This window comes from Populus alba, chromosome 10 (genome assembly GCF_005239225.2).
Source record: "Populus alba chromosome 10, ASM523922v2, whole genome shotgun sequence".
NCBI lineage: Eukaryota > Viridiplantae > Streptophyta > Magnoliopsida > Malpighiales > Salicaceae > Populus > Populus alba.
The window spans coordinates 17,629,145-17,648,549 of NC_133293.1; the positions used below are offsets into that span (position 1 = coordinate 17,629,145).

Here is a 19,405-nt window from a genome sequence, read left to right on the forward strand (position 1 = left end):
TAATCTCGAAACGAGAGAATCATATCATTATAATCCAAATAAATCTTCATAAATCTGATTATTTCTATTGTTCCGACAAATGAGAAGGCAAAAAGAACCTCTGCCTCTTGCTTCTAATACGATAATTTGATGGCACTGATGATGAAGCGATTCTACTCAAAACTAGGTTAAGCGACTGTTTAATAGTGCTAATCGAAGCACTCCCCTCTTCACTGCACTCACTGCAAAGTACTAATATGCTCTTAACTCTTCCACCTACGCTAGCAATATCAGCTCTAACTATGGTTAGTCTAAGGCCTTTGAGCACCGTAATGAGCTCCGAGAACAGTTCTGGCCGATCATCGCAGCAAACAGACGCCCTGATAAATGTGCTGTCCTTGTCTTTGATGGTGCTGGGAGGGCTTGTAACTTGAGAAACATCACAATCAACCGTCACTTCATCAACTTCAGTTGGGACTGTGAAAGTTCTGCTGATTTCCGTTGCTTTTTGTTTGAGATCCTTCACATGATCAATCGCACTTCCTAGGAGAGCTGCCTTGTCCATCTACGCAAGGAAAGATTGATTCATCTCAAGTTTTGTTGTTAGTGAACTCTAATACAGGATCAGCAGAATCTATCCTCATCCGACCATATTTTGTCAAAGGAGCTAAATGATGTAGATACACGATCTCTTATACTTTAAATAAAGATTGATGGGATTGTAGCAGAAAATGGTTATTGGACAAAATTAAATAATATCGGCACCCTTATTTGACGCTAGAAGAGGACGCTCTTGAGTAATTGGCAGGAATAACTAAACATGCCGGTAAAGTTATGTTGATTAGCGCACGTGTAACCAAGGGTTAAGACAGAGATTTGTGTACCTTTTCTGATTTAGGAATGAGTTTCCTAAGAATTCCCAGTTGTGCATTAATCCTGTCCCGTCGCCGCTTCTCAGCTTGGCTATGACTCTTGGAACTCGAAGCAGCTTTATCTTCTGAAGCCTCCTGAAGCGGTACTGACCACGGAGGGAATCCGTATACTTGAAAGTTGGCAGAAGCAGAAGCTTGAGATGGGCATGGGACTAAAAGGGACTCATCATATACTGCAGCACTTGTTTGAACCCAGTTTGCCTCTGCAGCAGCAGCAGCAGGCCAGCAAGGAGAATAGTGATCTTCCATGTCCAAGCAACTTTCTTTTTAGTTTTTAAAATCAAGGCCATGACTCTTCCTGCTTTTTTATCCTGCATTCATTGCACAGTTTTTCTGCACTGATAAGACGTGATCTGCATATCTTGATGGTGATTGGTGTGATATCTTGTTAACTTCAATGGTCAGTTGAAAATCGTGTTTGGCCATATTAGGCTGTCACCCAAACATGAATTTACTTGGATGACTTCATAAAAAAACAAGGTAACCCCATGGTGGCTAAAACATCGTACAGAATAGGAACAGCTGTGTGAAATATTACTGTTTCGGTGTATCATGGGCGCCACTCTGTTCCTGTTTTGTGATAATCCGAGAATCATCCTGTCACTACAGAATCCAGTCCTAAACTTCTCAAATTGTGCACAGCTTGACTAGTAATTATCTGTTTTATTTGCTCCAACTTCTGCATAACATGTTTTCTTTTGCCTCGCCCTTGTGTAAGTTTCTTCAGAGATGAAGTACCATTGAGCCCACAACCATTTGCTCTACCGATTGAAACTGACTTCATGCATATGTGTCCCATCATGCATCTAATTCTTGATCGCATGTCTTTACATTTACAATTATGTTCAAGGGCAACAAATTACAATTATCTTTGTTTTCAACTCACTGTTATCGCTCATTCACTTATGCTTTGCTTTCATCTTTATCGCTTAACAGAGGATCATCTAAGAGATTATTCATTTGGGTGCCTTTTTCTTTTTTGTGTCCATCTTCATCTGTTCAGTGTTAATGACAGTGATGGTGTCCTGCACAAGCAGACAAGAGCCCTACAGTTACCATCAACAGTTGATCACTATGCAGGGCCCCAATAGTACAGAAACACTGCAACTCACCATAAAGAGGGATTAAAGATTGACACGACTTTTGATTGACGCAGTGTAGAAAAATAAGAAATCATTAAGCCTCTTCAAATCCTAAAAAATAAGATTTTTTATTCTCTAAAATTATAGTTAAATGATAGAGGAAATTTTAATTTGATAAATTCTGAAATTCAAAAATAAGAAATTAATAAAAAAAAATGATAAATGAGTTAAAACTGACCTAGTTAATGAAATCTAAATAAAAAAAAATTACGAGATCTAGTCAAGAAATTAACTCAAAAAAGTACAAAACAACATGTACATGATTACTTTGACTAGCCTTGACTAGCCAACCTTGTAAGGAATTGTGCTTGTAGAACATGCTAGCAAAGTTTTACCCTAATTCAATGATGGAATATATATATATATATATATCGTTTGTTCAACATGTCGGATATCTTGGACTTGAAATTTAGGTAATTTCCACGTCATTAACCAATCCCTCACGTTCCAGTTTTGATATCTCAGGATTGTGTTGTGTCGGTAATCCTGCGTTATTCCATCTGTGTTGCATTCTTTTCTTTGACCTTTTCTCCCTGACAAAGGATTCTTTCAACAAACTCGCCAAGCTTAGGGAGAGACGGCAAAAAAACAAAAGGAAATTGTGCCCAAATCTAGGTGCCCATCAGGAAATGAATCAAACCAGGAACTGTTTTATCAAACACAATAATGTATCAAGTTGGCAGCCTATCTACTTGGATTCCGGTCAGATATGTCGGCAATGTATTCATAAAAAACCGCGAGCGATCATGGTTAAGGACACAAATAACACAATTGCGGGCGGCATTACAATATAGCACCCAGAAGGATCAAACCTGTGCGCTACTGGCAAAGGGATGCTCCTTACACTATAAAGCCCGCACATGTAGGATCAGACTGCTTATGTACATACAACATAAAGAATGATGTTATAATATGGGTTAAGCTTGAGCATCATTATCATCAAGATAAATAAAAGAAATAAAATAGAACTTAAACTATAGTGTCAGCCAAGTATTGCTTTGTACATTCACGTATGTATCTTGTCTGAAAGACATTAAAATCCTAACAATGTAATATAACTTGAGCAAGCACCTGAATCCAAATAGTTGATGAATTTTTTACGGATAAAATTTGAAAAGGTAGCTCATGTAAATAGCAGAACTCCACCTTAATTAATACTCATCAAAATGGATTGCACCAACTTTCCAGACAACGTAAGTCGTTGCAAACATTATTGAGCTGATTAAAACAAATGAAACGACAATAAAAAAGAGTTCTGAACCCCCTGGAAATTGAAAAGTCCACCCATCCTTTGGCATCCCTCGCTTGCTGTCATCAAACATGTTCTCAGGGGCTTCTGGAAGGCCAGATCTTTTCTTGCCCTTATCACTTTCTCTCATGGCGTCCAATACTTTGCTGCCCATCTCTGATTTCGATGCCTTTGATTCTGTGTAACGGCTGAGAACCCTCGCAGCCTTCAGTCTCTCTCTTGCTGTTAGAGGCGACCTTTTTGGCCTAGACTTCATATCTGCAGAAACTGTTGAGCCATTAGAAGCTCCAGAGGTTTGAGGTCCTGACTCCTCACCAACACTGTTTCCTCCTGGAGAATCCTCAGAGGAGGAATTCACTGTTGACAGCTGATTGTCAGAAATTGAGCTCTCAGCACCTCCATAACCCTTAACACTGGTGTCCTTGACAAGGCGATCATTATCCGCAGCTGAAACGAATGACCTTCTTCTTCCTCCATTGATATGCATCCTTGAAGTGAGCATACCCAAGGAGGTGGTCTTTGGTCTAGACACATGTTGGTATCTGGATTGCAGCTTTTAATGGAAAAAAAACTTTTGTAAATAATCTCGAGAAATAACAGTCACCAGATATGTGTAAACCCCATCAATTGAAATAATCCAGAGCATAGATATTACGGCTGCTGAATAGCAAATATGTAAAAAAAGATTAAGAAGAAGAAGAAGAAAAAAGTTCGTTTTATCAAAGAGGGATGGAGTCAACACAAAGCATTTGAAGCGTGTCTTTTTTCCCTATAAAGATTAAAAAGAGGTCCTAGAACTATTAAAGATCAAGGTGAAACAGAATATTAAAAAAAAAATAAAGCATTACTAATGCAGGAAAAAGTAACTGTAAAATCAAATTTCCCATGATTAGAACAATTATATCCCAGGTTCATTTAACGCGAACATAAAAGCAAAAAACAATGACATAAGAAAAGTACACAACAGAGGAATGACCAGTAATTTGTGGGGCTCGTTTGATACAAGAAAGGAGAAACTGCCTTTTACTTTTTACTAATTGCCTTGATGAACTTTCACTAGCAAAATCACCTTATTTCCAAACATTACAGAATATTAATCGAATGAAAAAGCTTCCAGCGACATTATTTTCAAACAGATAACCTTTCCAACATATTACATAGCTTCGCTGTGGATTTCAGTCCACATGAAAGCAGAAAGAAAAGGAACAATAACAATAATAAATAAAAAAAACAGCTCTTCACCTATCGAGAAATCTAGTAGGTAGACCAGGAAGGAATGAAGAATTCAGCTTTGCTATATATATATATATATATATATATATATATATATATATATTATTTTTTTAAATTAACAAAAATCGTGATCTTCACGGTAATAATCAACTCTTGTAGAATCTATAGCCAGAAAATTGGAAAACCGGGCTTCATTTTGCAATAATTACATAAATTCTAACTTGAGGCAGCAAAAATGGAGGGCATGAGGTACAGAATATCTGTTCAATTTGCAGTTCAGGACGGCCCAGTTGAAGAAGAAAAAACGCTATCATTTTGCAACTATTAATAGAGTACCATATCACATCTACTTTTAAAGCTCCAATCAAGTTATGTGTTAATTTTTGCTGGTGGCTGATTAAACTAAGCACAAATAGAATGCCTTGCCAACTATCAGTATTATCAACTAAACATTGCAACTAATAAAGAAAACCAAAAAGAATAAAAAGAAAAGGAGGAAAATTTGAGGAGCAGAAAGGAAATTACCGTATAATTGATGCCAACAACAGAATTAAGAGAAATCGCCATCCTCTCCTTTATTTTTATTTTTTTTTAAGACCCAACCATGTGAGAGAGAGATTTTGCGAGTTCAGTTGAATCTGGCAGCTGTGCTTGTTTGTGCGAAAGAGAGCGAGCGGGTGGCCTTGTAACCAAGCGAAGGAGATGAGCTAATTCGCTAGCGCCACTTTCTTTTACACAGCGTGTATGACACGCTCCAGTTCCCACTTATAAACTTTACTTTTGTGGTAGACAGTGAATGTGGAAAACTGATTTTTCATATATATATATATATATATATATATATATATATATATATATCTTAAGAGAGAATATCTTCTTTCTCGCATTAATTTATTAACTAAATACACTCTATTGGACTTTCTGTTACACTGAAGACAAGTTAAATAATCAGACCTTCATGTTTTTCAGAAAAACATTCGTAATCTCTCGATAAAATAAATAAATCATCTCTTTTTACTTGCATCACGAGTTAAATTATCAGATCAAGTCAGATTTTAAATAAATTATCTTTTAAATTATTTCAATTTCATTATTAAAATAATAAATTTTAAGGATTAATTTTGAGTTTACTTGCCTCTTGTTATTTAGCTTACATGTTTATCACATAGCTATGGATTTGCTCAAGTCTTGCTTTATTGTCTCTTTTTTAGTCAATTACATGCTTCCTGAGATTTTTTTTCTCAAGGTTATTGTTTCATTAAAAAAAAATTTTCGTTGCTCTTTTTTTTTTTTATTGTCCTATTAAAACAAAATTAGCTCATTCAAACCATTTAATTGCCCTTTATTGTCTCTACATGAATGGTACAACAGAACTTAAAATTGCCACCACCTGATTTTGGTGGAACTTAAACAAGCACTGAGCGAAAACAAACTAACATTACTGATTGACAACGGATCGTTCTCAACGAAAAGCAGGAAAGCATGATACATGAATCACCATCCAGCAAATAGAACTCAGATAGGTTTGTTGCGACACGACAAGCACGCACCCATGTTTTAGAGTTGACTCGGGAATTCGCGGTCGCAGCGAAACAAATAGCGCTAATTATTGTAGGGTGATAGCCATAGCGCATAGGAGAAGCAGACCTTACTAAACCCTATACTAGAGGTCACATAAAAATTAACATGCGAACACAAGCTCGGATCGTTATTCTGGAAAAGAAGATGCAGACAGACAAACTACCACAAGCATGTACTGTAAAGAACGTAAGGTAAAAGGAAACCTTATATCTAAAGTTCAATGGAAATCGTGGAGGTAAAAGGGAAAAGATGAAATTAAAATAGAGCCATTACAGATCAAGTTGACAGTTTTATGATTTGTATGAAACAATTCGTATTATACTCGGCTAGCTCCCAGACCGCAAGGGAATAAATATTGCAAATACAGGAAATCCCCCGCTTGCTCTCTACTAGCAGCCAAAAAATGATTCCTACCAAAAAAATATTACATCACATATCCACACACCTAGGACAGAAAAATGCCATGTTCATTGTTTCAATTACATCTTCGGCCCGCCAAAAAAACAAACACAAAAAAGAAGAAGAAGAATGAAGGCGCCCAAGCCCATAAAAACACCACCGCCATATCAAAAGCCCAAACAGCTAGGATACTTTTTTTCTTGAAGCAACTGGGAATTCGCAACTAATTCTACAAAAAAAGGGTGGTTGTTTGCATATCAGTAGCTGCCCATCGGTGGCATGCCAAAAGGTGGCATTGGAGGCATCCCCATTCCACCCATGGGTGGTGGTGGAGCAAAACCTCCTCCCATTGTTGGTCCACCCATACCAGGCATGGGCGGTGCAGGCAAAGCAAGAGGAAGTAACTGAGCATACATGTTCTGCAAAAAATCACATGAATCGATCAACATAAGATTTAACTAAAAAAAAAAGGCAAAAAAATAAAACATCAGGTGGGACATGTAAAACTCAATGTTTATGTGGAAACCAACTCTTCCAGACAAACGTAATTCAAAGAGATGCTATTTATAAAAGTAAATGTGCCAGCTGTCACACCATGTACTTTGACACCACCTGGATGCAAAATGATTACCTGCTGAGCAATTACATCCTTCTCTTCCTGCTCTTTGGCCTTGACTTCTTTCTGCGCCTCAATTTTGTACTTCACGAGTTCATCAACTTTGCCTGTGTATTCACGGATAAACTGCAAATAAAGAAAGAGGAAGAAAGATGAGAGAATCATCGTGCATAAGCTTCAATATTCCAGGTAGGATGGCCAAGTAGCTTAAAAAGGTTAGTTTGCTCATAAAATGCAAATAACAAACATCTGCAATCTCAAAACATAAGATTGGAGAATCAACAGCTAAGAAATCACCTGCAACAGGTACGGGAAAGCAAAGTCAATCATATTATTCATCCAGGCAAGCTCAAGGGCAACATCTTGTCGAATCAAATCATAACAGACAAAGAGGCACGATGCAAAGCATTCCTTCTTGCCCTACACAATCACCGAATAAAAGCAGAGTCAATGAGCCAGCCAAAAACATTAAAAATTGACTAGATGACATGGTAAAAGGAAGGCCTAAGCATAAAAACAGAAGAAAGCATTCGAAATCACAAGACTTAAGTATTATCCTTCCCATAAATCAATGCACAAGTGGTAAAATTATTTGGAGTGAAGTATTACACCAAGACTAATAAACAAGGAAAATGTACTAGAAACAGTTCACATGTCTACCTCTCCAGCAACGAAAAAGAAGTATAACACACCTCAGCACAATCAAGCAAACTCACCCTAATTTTAGTGAAAGGAGAAAATGAAGAACTTGCTAAAATGGTCAATCATCCATGCCAATGAAAGATGTCATATCATTTATGCACTCCAGTACACACCTGTTCAATGAAATAAACCAGCAACTCCTCTGCAAGTTCACGATCACCAGACTGTGATGCTGTCTCCATGGCATCTTTATAAAGGTTATCTTTCTTTGACAATGCAATGGATTGCTTCCATCTTCCTGCCTTCTTGTAAATGTATGCAGCCACACGCCTCATTTCAAGAAGCTCATGTTTCTCAATCTGGGAAAATTTGTACCAAAATGGATTACAAAATCAGAGTTTCATCAATGATCAGAAACAACAATATTATAGACCTTACCTTCTGTGCAAGGCCAATCTGATCAAAGTTATCATGCAAATCAATTGATTCACGCAATCTTTCATAGTCTTCCTCTTCTACATAAATTTGATTCAAAGCCTCATTCACAGCAGACACGTTGTTGCTCTGAACTGCGATCATGTATGGCTTCACAAGAAGCAAATGACCAGCCTGAAAACCACAAAGAAACACTGCACAATCAAGAGAGATAGAGCCATTGGAAGAGAGTAAAAAATCTGCTTCTTCTTAAAATAACATGCAATGGCACAAGCAAAAACCTTCCGCATAATGTCAACAACACGAGTATGGTCCACACGAAGTGCCAGCACATTGAGAAGATCATTGATAAGATCAGGGTGTTCTTGCAAGTAGAAATGCACGGCCTTATAATATAGCTCTACATTAGCAACTTTGACAGCAACATCTTTGAATTGCATGTGATCCCATGCCTCCGGGGAATGGTTCATAATGGTAGTTGCAGCATTATCAAATTCATCATATTGAATGTACAAATAGGTAAGTTCCTTCCAGTGTTGCTGTTCATCACAGGCTCGGATAAGCTTGGGGATGTTGAGACGGGTTGAGAACAATTTAATGTGCTCCATGAGTTTCTCAGGACGATATCTAGCATACAGCACTCCCAACTCCGTGAAAATCCCCATGTGTGCACGTTCTAAACCTAAACCACTCTCCATGAGAGAGATCAATTCATTGAAGTATCCTCTGTTCTGGTAATATTCGCTGACCTCCTCCAAATCATCCACCTACAAATTCCAAACCCACAAAAAATTGAGAAATAAATAGCACAAAATAGTTTTAAATAAACAAAATGAGCACATATCAGTACAAAATCCAAATGCAAAAGGAAGCACATGTTAAAACCATTATGCGAGAAGAAATTAGACATCCTACATTTTTATGTCAAAATAACAAATTAATATAATGTCTAAAGGTAAAGCACAACTAGATCTTGATTTTGATTTAAAATCTAATTGACCTACAATTTAATGTGAGAAGTTTACTGGACACGAAGAAAATAATTCAAAGTTTTACTTTGAAAGATCCACACAACTAAAATAGACTCGGACATCAGTTCCTTTGCAATAGAACTTTGAAAAAACAAAAAAACAAAAAACAAAAAACAAAAAATATATCACCTGTATAATGATGTTAAGACCACATATCTGAGCCAGACGGAACTCCTCTGCATCAACACAAGCAAAGCAAACTTCCTTCCATGTCTTGGCACTGTTGGCTTTCCGAGCTGCATCAACAGCACTTTGGAACTGTTTCAACTTCACTAGTGTGCTTGCCAACTTGGCCCAGTTTGCTATAAATTGGAATATAATTCTTGCAGCCTCGTAAAGAGCTTCATCATATAAGCGATCGCCAACATTTTGGAGATTTGCCACATTTGGCATGAGAATGAACTCCTCAATGTCACTCAACCTATCAATCTTTGCATAAGCAAAAATAATCTCACTATCCACCTTCGGCTCTTTTGTCTTCTGCCTAACCATGAGAAGGTACTTCAACAAATCATGATAGACATTTGCATCCTCAGCAGCACGAATGACTTCCAGGAATTGAGTAGCGTCATCTGCACGAATAAATGACTCAATTGCTTCACTCACAAGCCCCTCTCTGAGTTGGGCCTTGGCCACCTGGCTCCAAACAGCATCTTCTTCAACACGGAATGCAAACTCCACAGCACGGTCAATGCTTTGGATGTTATCCAATAAAACATTAACAGCTTGAACATTCAAGTTGAACTTCTTGAAAATTGCAAATGCTTCCTCGTATAGCTGAGCTTCAACTGCCACTTCCCCAACAGCAGGTCCATCAAAGTTATCTAATCTATTAATATAATCCATAACCCTAGAAGGATCGGCCTTAATCGCTGTCAAGATAAGTAGGTTTTGGAGATTGAAATTTCCACTGAATGCAGAGTTTTGGAGCACAATCTTCTCAAGAAGCTCAATCAATTCATGGGGCAGATCAGCAGTCATGAAAGCTTTAACAGCAGCAGAAACTTGCTCTGGGCTCTTACTTTCAGGCAAAGCAGTAGATACAACTTGATCAATAAGCTGTCTTCGGTATTCATTTTCAGGATTCAGAACCTTCTCCCAAAGATCACCATCCATCCTTTCAACCACATATCTGAAACCATAGTATAAGTACATAAGTCTTCTGAGAATGAAATGTAAAACTTCAAAAAAAAACTAAACAAATCAACAAACCTAGCTTGCAACTTGAACAAAGAGTTCTTATTAGTGACATTGATGAGTTCTTCATCACATTGTCCTCTCCGGTAAGCCACAACAGCAAGGGTGGGATCACGTTTCTCACAATACTTGCCCACAACCCGGGAATCATAGTAAGGATTGGTGGTGAGGAAGTGTTCTGGGTTGTTATTGCTATCAATGATGATTTTACCAAGAGCATTGTGAACATGTACATCTTGGCTTCCCTCACTCACAAGATGTTCCAAGAACTGAGTGAGCAAACGAAGTCGATTTCTGAAAACCACAAACAAAGAATTAGAACAACGAAATAAAAAGGAACAAGGGCCAAGAATCAGGGGTAGACCGAGAGCTACCTCTTCTCACATTCCTCCACAAGGGGCTCAACTGGAAGCAAAGAACGGACAGAAAGAATAAGGCCCTTGATAAAGTCTTCAGGGCATTCATCATCTAACAGCTGCCCAACAACTAAAGGAGCATTCCCTGGGTTCACCTGTCAAGAGAATCATGCCAATTTCCGAATACTAAAAATTGAGCAAATTCATAAGACGATCAATACAATATTTGACAGTCAACAGGATAGGCAAAAACTAGCATACCTTTTGAACATAACCCTCTATATAACGAAGCATGTTGCTTGAATAGAGGTAGTGTGTGAGATCAGCAACAAAACCAAAACGGTCACAGACATTTATTAGAGGCCTTGCATCCGGAAGCTTGGCTTCCATCAGAAAGTTCTTTGTCTTTTCAGGATCATAAAAATTTGACTCCCTAGTAACACGCTCAACCTCCTTTATTTGTCCGGTTCTAGCAGCTGCCTCAATGTACTTAAAATGTATATCAGGATCCTCGCTGCCACATGATTCACAGGAAAAAGGACCACATAATAAATAAAAAAATTTAAACAACCAAATCGAGACCAAAGAGAACATTTCTGATTCACTAAACATAATACCTGGAACTCAAATATGACCCCAAGAAAAAGTACAGCCCTTCATATGATTTGAATTGTTCGAAAAGTTTTACACATGCATCAACACCCAACTGCTCACAATATTCCTTGGCAGTCTGCACAGATGCACATGAGTTAGCATCATGATGCAGCATTGATCTTGACAAACAATTCAAGACAAACTTTATGTACCTGAACAATTATCTGAAGGTTGCCTCTTAGATTAACCAGTAAAAGATCCTTCATGCACTCCAGAGCCCATTCTCGTGAAAGAGTGCCAAAAAACTCAACAAGTGCCTGCAAAGAACAGTTATTACATTAGCAACTTGATATTTCCAATACAAGAATATAATACAATAATTTGACAAAACATACCTGTGGCTCTATTGCATGTGTATTCACGATCACACGTTTAATATCTGGCAAATCCGTATAATGCTGCAGAAAAGGTAATATTCACTCAAAGGAATGGCAATAGGTCTGCATAGAATATGGAAAAAAGAAAAGGTAATCACCTGCAGGGCTCGGATGTAAAGACCAGCTTTTTCACAGAGTTGAGCAATACGAGGACGATCATAGTGGCTAAACATCCCATTGGCTAGAATAGCATCAGCTACGTTAGGAAATGTTACCAGATTTATCTCCAGAACCTACATAAAAAAAAAGTCTCAAAGCCGGACATGGGTGAAGATATATAGATATAAATATAAAAGCTTCTTGGAGAACTATGCCAACCAACAAACCTTTGTTTGGAGGTAACCATGTTCTGCTAAATTTGGCTTCAAAACATCCAACAGAAAGGCAGTCGCCTCACGGATCAAGTTCCTCTAAAGGAAGACAGGGACACATCCATTAGAGTTACAGGGAATCGCACAGAATGACAGTATGATAAAGTTTGCGACCAACAAAAATTGACTTCCAATGCACTTCATATTATATAAATCTCCAAATCAAAAGAAGTGACGATCTTGAGCAAACCTGAAGAAAGAGATCAGTAATGGTATTGTAGTCAACTGGACAGCCACCTTCCATTTGGGACATCATCAAAGCAAAGTTAACAGCACCCTACAGTCCAAATTCAAGAAGAAACTTTAGTTTATTAAAAACATCTAATAAACAAATTTAGTTTGAGATAAATAAGTCAAAAGGCGGTACATACAGTATAATTTTTTGTCTGAAACCAGACAAGTACAAATTACACTAACTGAAAAGGGTACCTGTGGATCTGTACGGAGAATTGTTTGCAGAAGGAATAAATAGTCAGGAGCATAGCCAACCTAAAGAAACAAAAGAGAACACAAATGGGATCAGAACCCATAATTGATCAAAATTAACATAATAAGAACAAGAATAATAGGAGGCATTCAGAAGAAAAAAAAGAACAGATAATTAAGAAATGTTGTAACAATAAAGAGGTATAATTAAGAAATGCATAAAAAAAGCTCTCCTTTACCTGCTTCGAGTATATCAAAATTTTGTCAAACTCCCTTCTCTCAGCAAAAGCTGCAACAACTTTAGGGGTTGCCCTAGCTTTAATATATATTTTCAGAGCAAGATCATTATCCACTGTCTACAATGACAACAAGATCAACATCATTTAAGTAATCAATAAATACAAGTTAGAAATTGCTGAAACAGAAACTTGAGGCATCTCAAATAAGCTTCAACTATCTAATTTTTCTATAAATCAAACCTTCACGAGGTCTCCCAGTTCCTCAGTACACTCCAACTTGTCCTCTGCCAGCCAGTTCTCCAAAAGATTCTTTTTGTTCTGATTAACCACAAGGCGGGACAATTCCAACGACTCAAATGCATTAAGCTTTCCTCTAGTTAAAAGGGTCCCAAAGTATTGCAATAAGGGAGGGGTTTGCCCAGGTTGCACTGGAACACTCTGCATGTTTCAAATAGATAGATACAGCTTGCTATGGTTAATTTCATCAAAATTGAATGGAGAATGAAACTTAAACAGATACAACATTAGCACTGGATTAAAACAAAGAGAGAACCTGAAACTTGGCAACTGTGTCAGGAGTTCGAAGAATGCCTTGTGGTGACTCAGCAGCAAGCTCAGCAGCTTCTTTATACTTTGTTTGAGCAAATAATTCTTGGAAACGCTGGACAACCTGAGATTCCCAAGATAGCAGGCAACTGAGTTCTCATCACATGTGAAACACAAAGTAATTTAAAAAAAAAAAGAATAAGAAACAGATGACTTACCAGATTCTCAGCACCAGGAAGGTTTCCTCTTTTGGCAAGATTGACAGCAAGCTCCAGATTATTCAACTATAACAAGGATAGTCAGATTAATCCAAACCCAGAGAGCATTTCATCAAATGTTACAAAGAAAGAAAGGAAGCATATGAGCACACCTGGCCACTAACAAATGGCACAATCATTGCTTCATTTACAGTAGCCAGCAACACCTGGCCTCGCCTATTAATGGCATAAAACCCTCCCACCGTTGAAGCCTCGGCTGTCAAAAATATTGGATCTGGACTAATTCTGTTTCGGTATACTGCAGTAGCTGTCTCCAAATCATAAACAAATAGCAGCCCAAGCTTCGTGATTGCATAAATCAAACTGTATTTGTGGGATATCTGCCATTTATAAGATTTATGACTTATCAGGGATTGCTGATCAATAAAAGTAAGTTCAGAAGAAAAAAAAGGTGTAGCAGATACCTGCATTGCCACAGGAAAGTCATCAGCAAAATCAGGAGGAAAGAACAGATCCGCCTGTTTCTTCGTAAATGATGGCTTCCCTGTAACAAGGTTGCAAATGTTAAGACTGGGAATGAATGATTCAGAACTCCAAATCCAAGGTAAGGTAATAGAGGGAGTTGTTTCAAGGTAACTGATCATAAGCACAAAAGACAATGTTAAACAGATTCTAAACATGTTGCTTGACCCTAGACAGAAAAGAAGAAAAGGAGAACATATAGAGAAAGCAAAATGGAAAAATGAGAGACATAGAGACAGAGAGACAGAGAATGAAGCAGACTGACCTGGCTGGGCACCAAGCTCAATAACATGCAGCTTCGATGTAATCTGCCCAGCATTAAAAGATTTTGTGGCAAAAGAAATCAGAGTGGAAGGGTTCTCGTTTCCTGGAACCTGCTCAACACCATAAATGTAAGGACCCTTGTTGCGAAAAAGGAAAAAAAAATGCGATACAAGGAGGATTATGGTTCAGAGAAACCCATACCTTATATTGTGCAAATGATGCGGCATGTGCTTCAAGAGCTTGGCTACGTTGTTGATCCACAGAGAAAAGTTGCATGTTCCCTTTAACCAATTGTTGCCGCTGAAAACAAATACATCAGTAATTAAAACCATTAACACCATCAGGTTATGGAAAAACATTCACAAAGAAATAAACCTCGTAAACTCAAGCTGTAATAAGGGCTATCCTTAACAAACTACGGGTCAAAACTGTTGAAAAAAGATAAACAAGTAACATAACCACCTTAAGGCAAAATGGCAAAGGGAATTAATAAATTGCAATGAAGAAACAAGACAGCTGAAAAACAGTCAGAAAGAGTTCTTCCCTAATTCATATCATGACCATACACACCCCAACCAGTGGTAAGAGTTCTTCTGTAATTTATATCATGACCATAAACACCCCAACCAAAGGTCACGTCACTATGTTGGCTAGTCCAGCCCCGCCTGCTAGTTTGATTTTAAGCAACCACAGCTTCAGAAGCCCCAGGAACATCCAATACTATGGCCAACTATATTTAGCATGCCTAAGTAACTTCCTAATTATGGAAATTCTAAATTTCTACTAAGAAAGCGGCAAGTGTTGTTTTATGAAAAAAAAAAAAACAGCGTAATTTAACAGCTTTCAAACAAAAATTAACAAAGGCAACAACATACCTCAGGTGAGCCAGGAGCAATTCCAATCAAAACTAACCATTTCTCAGAAGGGTCACATTTGTAGTTTATAATCTGATTGCTTTGCAAATTAGCAGTTCTCTCAAACATCTTCACTGGTTCAGAATCACCTAAATGAATGGAACAATTGCATTCATATAAGAGAAACAATTCGAAAATGATAAAGAACAAAGTGACAACATGGATTGGAAAGCATGCAGAGGAGGAAGACTAAAAAAGCCAGTGAAGAAGATATGCAAGTTATGCCACAAATTCAGGACTGCAAAAGGATTCTGACCTTCAATAGACCAATGATAAACTGATGTCTGTGTAACCAGGCCCAGCATCTTTGGGGTTATCCACTTCCAAAAGACAATCTAGGTATAAAGCAAAAGGACATGGTTCAGATAACCTAAATCACTACAGCTTTAGTGAAAACAATACCAATCATCAAATAGCATATCACAAAATTTTATGAGGTAGGTTAAAAAATTCAATACCTGCTCAGGCATCTGGTATGATTTCATTTTTGCTTTCATCTCGATGTTAAATATTTGTAAGTGATCCTGAGTAGTTCCCGGAAGTTGGGCTTCAAAAGAATGCCCCAATTCATCAGCAGAAGGAAAAAATCTAGATAAAATCACAAGTGCGTGCACACCCGTGCTCAAATAAATAATATGCTTCAAAGACAATCAAGACATTTTCATGTGGCTTGATAAAAAATTCCTAGACAGACAGGAAATCACAGAAATCCACATATGCAGGTCTGATTAATCAAATCAGCTTAAAAATTCAATATCACCACGTTATCATTACATCTAGTACAGCAATCCAAAAACAAAGGAAAAACTCCACATCATAGGGCTTGTTTGGATTAAGATAACATATCCAGTTCAATTTTAATCTTCAATAGAACGCTACTAGATATCCAGCATTAATTTCATGTTTGCCTAAGGAATAACTGTACCCGCACATCTTAGGAGAGCAAAATTTAAGAGAAAGTATCACCCACTTGGTTGAGTTCTTTAGCATAAAAAACATACATTTACAAGGAATCAAAAGTCATACAAACTTTAAGGAGAAAAACTTAGACCATCTGCCCTCATGTGCTGAGGGGAATAGAGATTGTCCACAAACTTCCAAATAAGGAAAACAATGCCTTCAAAATAAAATCTAAAAAAGCTATCAATACCCATAAACGATCACAAGAATAACAACGTGCACGATGCATTATCAGCAATTAGAACCAGAGGATTCAAACAATCAAATCCTACCTTTCAAAGCAAGGATTCTAGAATTTGGATTCATGAGAGCAGAATCTGCAGTGATAGGGCGTCTCAATGGCTGCATTGGCATGTTCATATCGATAATTACAACACTATTTTGTGGCGCTGTTTCCCGTACACATATATACTTGTCTGATTCCATCGTTACATTTGTAAACGTAATAAACTGAGGACTAATCCCGATAGCCGGTAACTGCAAAAAAACAATAGATCACACAAAATTCACCAACTCAGCTCCTCCTAACTTATAAATCACCACTCGTTTACTAGCATTTTCAAAGAAACTGTAAAATTGAAGTGTTCTAAATCAAATAATTACAGCGACTAAGCCTTAGAAACCCTGTAACAATATAATCAGTAGATCTGGGCATAGAAACAAAGTATCAGATCTATAGAAACTCTAGCACAAGCTAACTTTTCACGTGTCACGTCAAGCTAAATTACAAATCAATACGTTCTGGATTCAAAATTGAGCAAAAAATGATTGATCACTCTGTTATTTTACTCATAAGCGAGCATATTTCAGTTCGGTGCACAATTTTCTATCTAAACTGAACTTCAATTTAGAAAGAAACGAAAAACAAGCGAAGAGACAGGAGTGGGTGAGGGTAATTACAGTTAAGACTTCCTTCATGGTGATCGGGGCGTTAGCCGCCGCCATGGTTGCTGATTAGATCGACGGCTCAGAGTGTGCTAATCAGATCTGTGATTGAAATTGAACCGTCGACTTGAGAGTCCACAACGTTGAGGATTCAAATCCCTGCAAGATCTAAAGCAGCGATAAAACCCTACAATATTCCCTCGGAATCAAAAGAAAAGAAAGAGAGATCTAAAGAGAGGAGTTGGGAGGGAGAAGGGTGTGTCGCTGTGTGGTATAATAGACCGGTATAAACGAAAAGGAAATGGAATGTGAATTACTTAACCAGTTTAAGAGATGAGAAAAGTACAGATTAAAAAAAATATTCTTGCTTAACGAAAGGCAGACGTGTTAAGCTGTGCGTTTTGGTGACTCGGACTGCAGTCTGGGTTTTTTTTTTTTTTTTTTTTGACGTCAGATTCGGACTTGACCCATGAGTCCATGGCCCGACCCCTCTTGTTTCGCTTTCGGCTTGTGTTGCGCGTGTAGTGCTTGAAAATATGCAGGTGTTAATGATGGAAACTTTTTTTTAAATGCGGGATGGCGGTTAAAATTTAATTTTTTTATTTAAATTTGTATATTATTTTAATATGCTGATATTAAAAATAAATTTTTAAAAATATAATAAATTATTTTAATATACTTTTAAATAAAAAAAATTAAAAAACAATCAATACTATATTTCTAGACACCCATAAAAATAAATCATGTTCCTAAGATTTTGGTATTGAGCATCTTGTCTACCATGGAATTGATGGAATTGTTGATGATATGGTCCTGCCATCAAAATCTAAACTAAGGTTACGTTGGTATTGTAATAATGAGTATTTTAAAAATATTTAAAATAGTTTTTTAATTAATATCTTAAATATTAATATATTAAAATTATCAAAAATAAAAAAATTAAAATTAAAATTAAAAAAATAAAAATAAACTTTAAAAACGTACAAAAACACAACAAAAGCATAAAAAAACAAACTGCGTTTTAGAATTTATTTGGCAATGCGGTTACGGTTGATTTTTAAATAATTTTTTATATTATTAATAATTTTTTATTTTTTAAAATTATTTTTAATAATAGCATATTAAAATAAATTGAAAATATTAAAAATATATTAATTTAAAATAAATAAAAATATTAAAATATTTTTAAAAACGTGAAAACAAATAGTGTCTGGATGCATCTCCGTTTTGCTTTCCACGCTGGAATGATTGATCTGTGACTACAGCCTTCGGCGCATTAGATGCACAAAATGTCGTCCGGGCTACGCGCATGTATCCTCGATAGGTTCCTGTGCGATAATTCGTCGAAAAAACAAAAATGTTCCTATAAAATCAAAGCTCGAACTGCTCGTGAGCTGATTTGAATGTTAGATTGCCTAGGGAGCATGCTACATGACTTGTAGGGAGACGTCCCCTTCCGATCGATACTCACATACAACAATGCCATTAAAAAAGGAATGCTAAACTTTTTCTAGATATGCTGCTCTGTGACCTGGACACTTGTACTATATTGAAATTGAGCCGGCAAAGACTTGTGATTGGTTTAGACCACGAGGGAGGAGCTGCTGCGAGCACTGTCGGGTTGTTTTACAATATAACTGTGATTGTTATTTTAAATGTTTTTTTATTTTAAAATATATTAAAATTAATATTTTTTATTTTAAAAAATATTTTTAATATTAACACATAAAAAAAATTTAAAAACATTAAAAAATATTAATTTAAAATAAAAAAATTTAAAATTTTTAAGAATATAAATTAGACCACGTTTACATACAGTATCTTAGATGTAGTAGTATCCTGCTCTTGAGAAACACAAGGTTTATCTAAGATTTTTTAACTGTACAGTGATGATACTACGATAGTAGTTGAATTTTCAAGAAAAGATAGTTGAAGATTCTAATAGCCAAAAAAAAATTGAAAGGCCAACAAACCCGAAAGAAAACTACTTGGGTGACAATTTTGCCTTTTACATTTCAAAATCCAAGAGATTATAAACCAGCTCGGGTTAGAATTAATATAACTAAATTAATCAAAATTAAAAAATTATAAGTTCTAATATAAAATTCAAAAATTTACATGTGTCATGAAAAATACTTCACAATTTTTTTTTTTTTTTTTATAATTCACAATTGCTCTATACAAGTTTTATATATTAAAAATATTATAAGATCTTCTCAAATATCATCAATTTAATT

General features: G+C 36.6%; 3 protein-coding genes across 5 annotated transcripts; all 3 read right to left on the reverse strand.

Annotated features, from left to right (window-relative positions):
• Positions 1–1,201, reverse strand: LOC118043214 (transcription factor bHLH51). The gene is made up of 2 exons (XM_035051093.2): positions 864–1,201; positions 1–544 (listed from the first exon to the last, which is right to left on the reverse strand). The coding sequence occupies exons 1-2, from the start codon at positions 1,158–1,160 to the stop codon at positions 65–67; spliced, it is 777 nt and encodes a 258-aa protein (XP_034906984.1). The 5' UTR covers positions 1,161–1,201; the 3' UTR covers positions 1–64.
• Positions 1,202–2,992: 1,791 nt separating this feature from the next.
• Positions 2,993–5,320, reverse strand: LOC118043215 (uncharacterized). Its single transcript, XM_035051094.2, has 2 exons — positions 5,061–5,320; positions 2,993–3,855 (listed from the first exon to the last, which is right to left on the reverse strand). Exons 1-2 carry the CDS (start codon positions 5,100–5,102, stop codon positions 3,205–3,207), a joined length of 693 nt encoding a protein of 230 aa, XP_034906985.1. The 5' UTR covers positions 5,103–5,320; the 3' UTR covers positions 2,993–3,204.
• Positions 5,321–6,348: 1,028 nt separating this feature from the next.
• On the reverse strand, positions 6,349–17,504 carry LOC118043216 (clathrin heavy chain 1). Of its 3 annotated transcripts, XM_035051095.2 has the most exons (30): positions 17,184–17,497; positions 16,556–16,760; positions 15,782–15,870; positions 15,580–15,658; positions 15,285–15,412; positions 14,611–14,709; positions 14,411–14,519; positions 14,088–14,167; positions 13,776–14,003; positions 13,624–13,689; positions 13,413–13,529; positions 13,100–13,297; positions 12,860–12,976; positions 12,624–12,683; positions 12,385–12,471; positions 12,150–12,233; positions 11,922–12,056; positions 11,782–11,844; positions 11,599–11,703; positions 11,410–11,522; positions 11,054–11,306; positions 10,811–10,947; positions 10,452–10,730; positions 9,369–10,371; positions 8,490–8,975; positions 8,212–8,382; positions 7,947–8,132; positions 7,429–7,551; positions 7,147–7,257; positions 6,349–6,934 (listed from the first exon to the last, which is right to left on the reverse strand). In XM_035051095.2, exons 1-30 carry the CDS (start codon positions 17,226–17,228, stop codon positions 6,773–6,775), a joined length of 5,118 nt encoding a protein of 1,705 aa, XP_034906986.1. In that variant the 5' UTR covers positions 17,229–17,497; the 3' UTR covers positions 6,349–6,772. The 3 variants fall into 3 exon arrangements, with proteins under 3 accessions (XP_034906986.1, XP_073267688.1, XP_073267689.1); XM_073411587.1 differs by lacking the exons at positions 15,285–15,412; positions 15,580–15,658; positions 15,782–15,870; positions 16,556–16,760; positions 17,184–17,497 and adding an exon at positions 14,785–14,804; XM_073411588.1 differs by lacking the exons at positions 6,349–6,934; positions 7,147–7,257; positions 7,429–7,551; positions 7,947–8,132 and having other exon boundaries at positions 8,218–8,402; positions 17,184–17,504.
• Between the last annotated feature and the right edge of the window lie 1,901 nt (positions 17,505–19,405).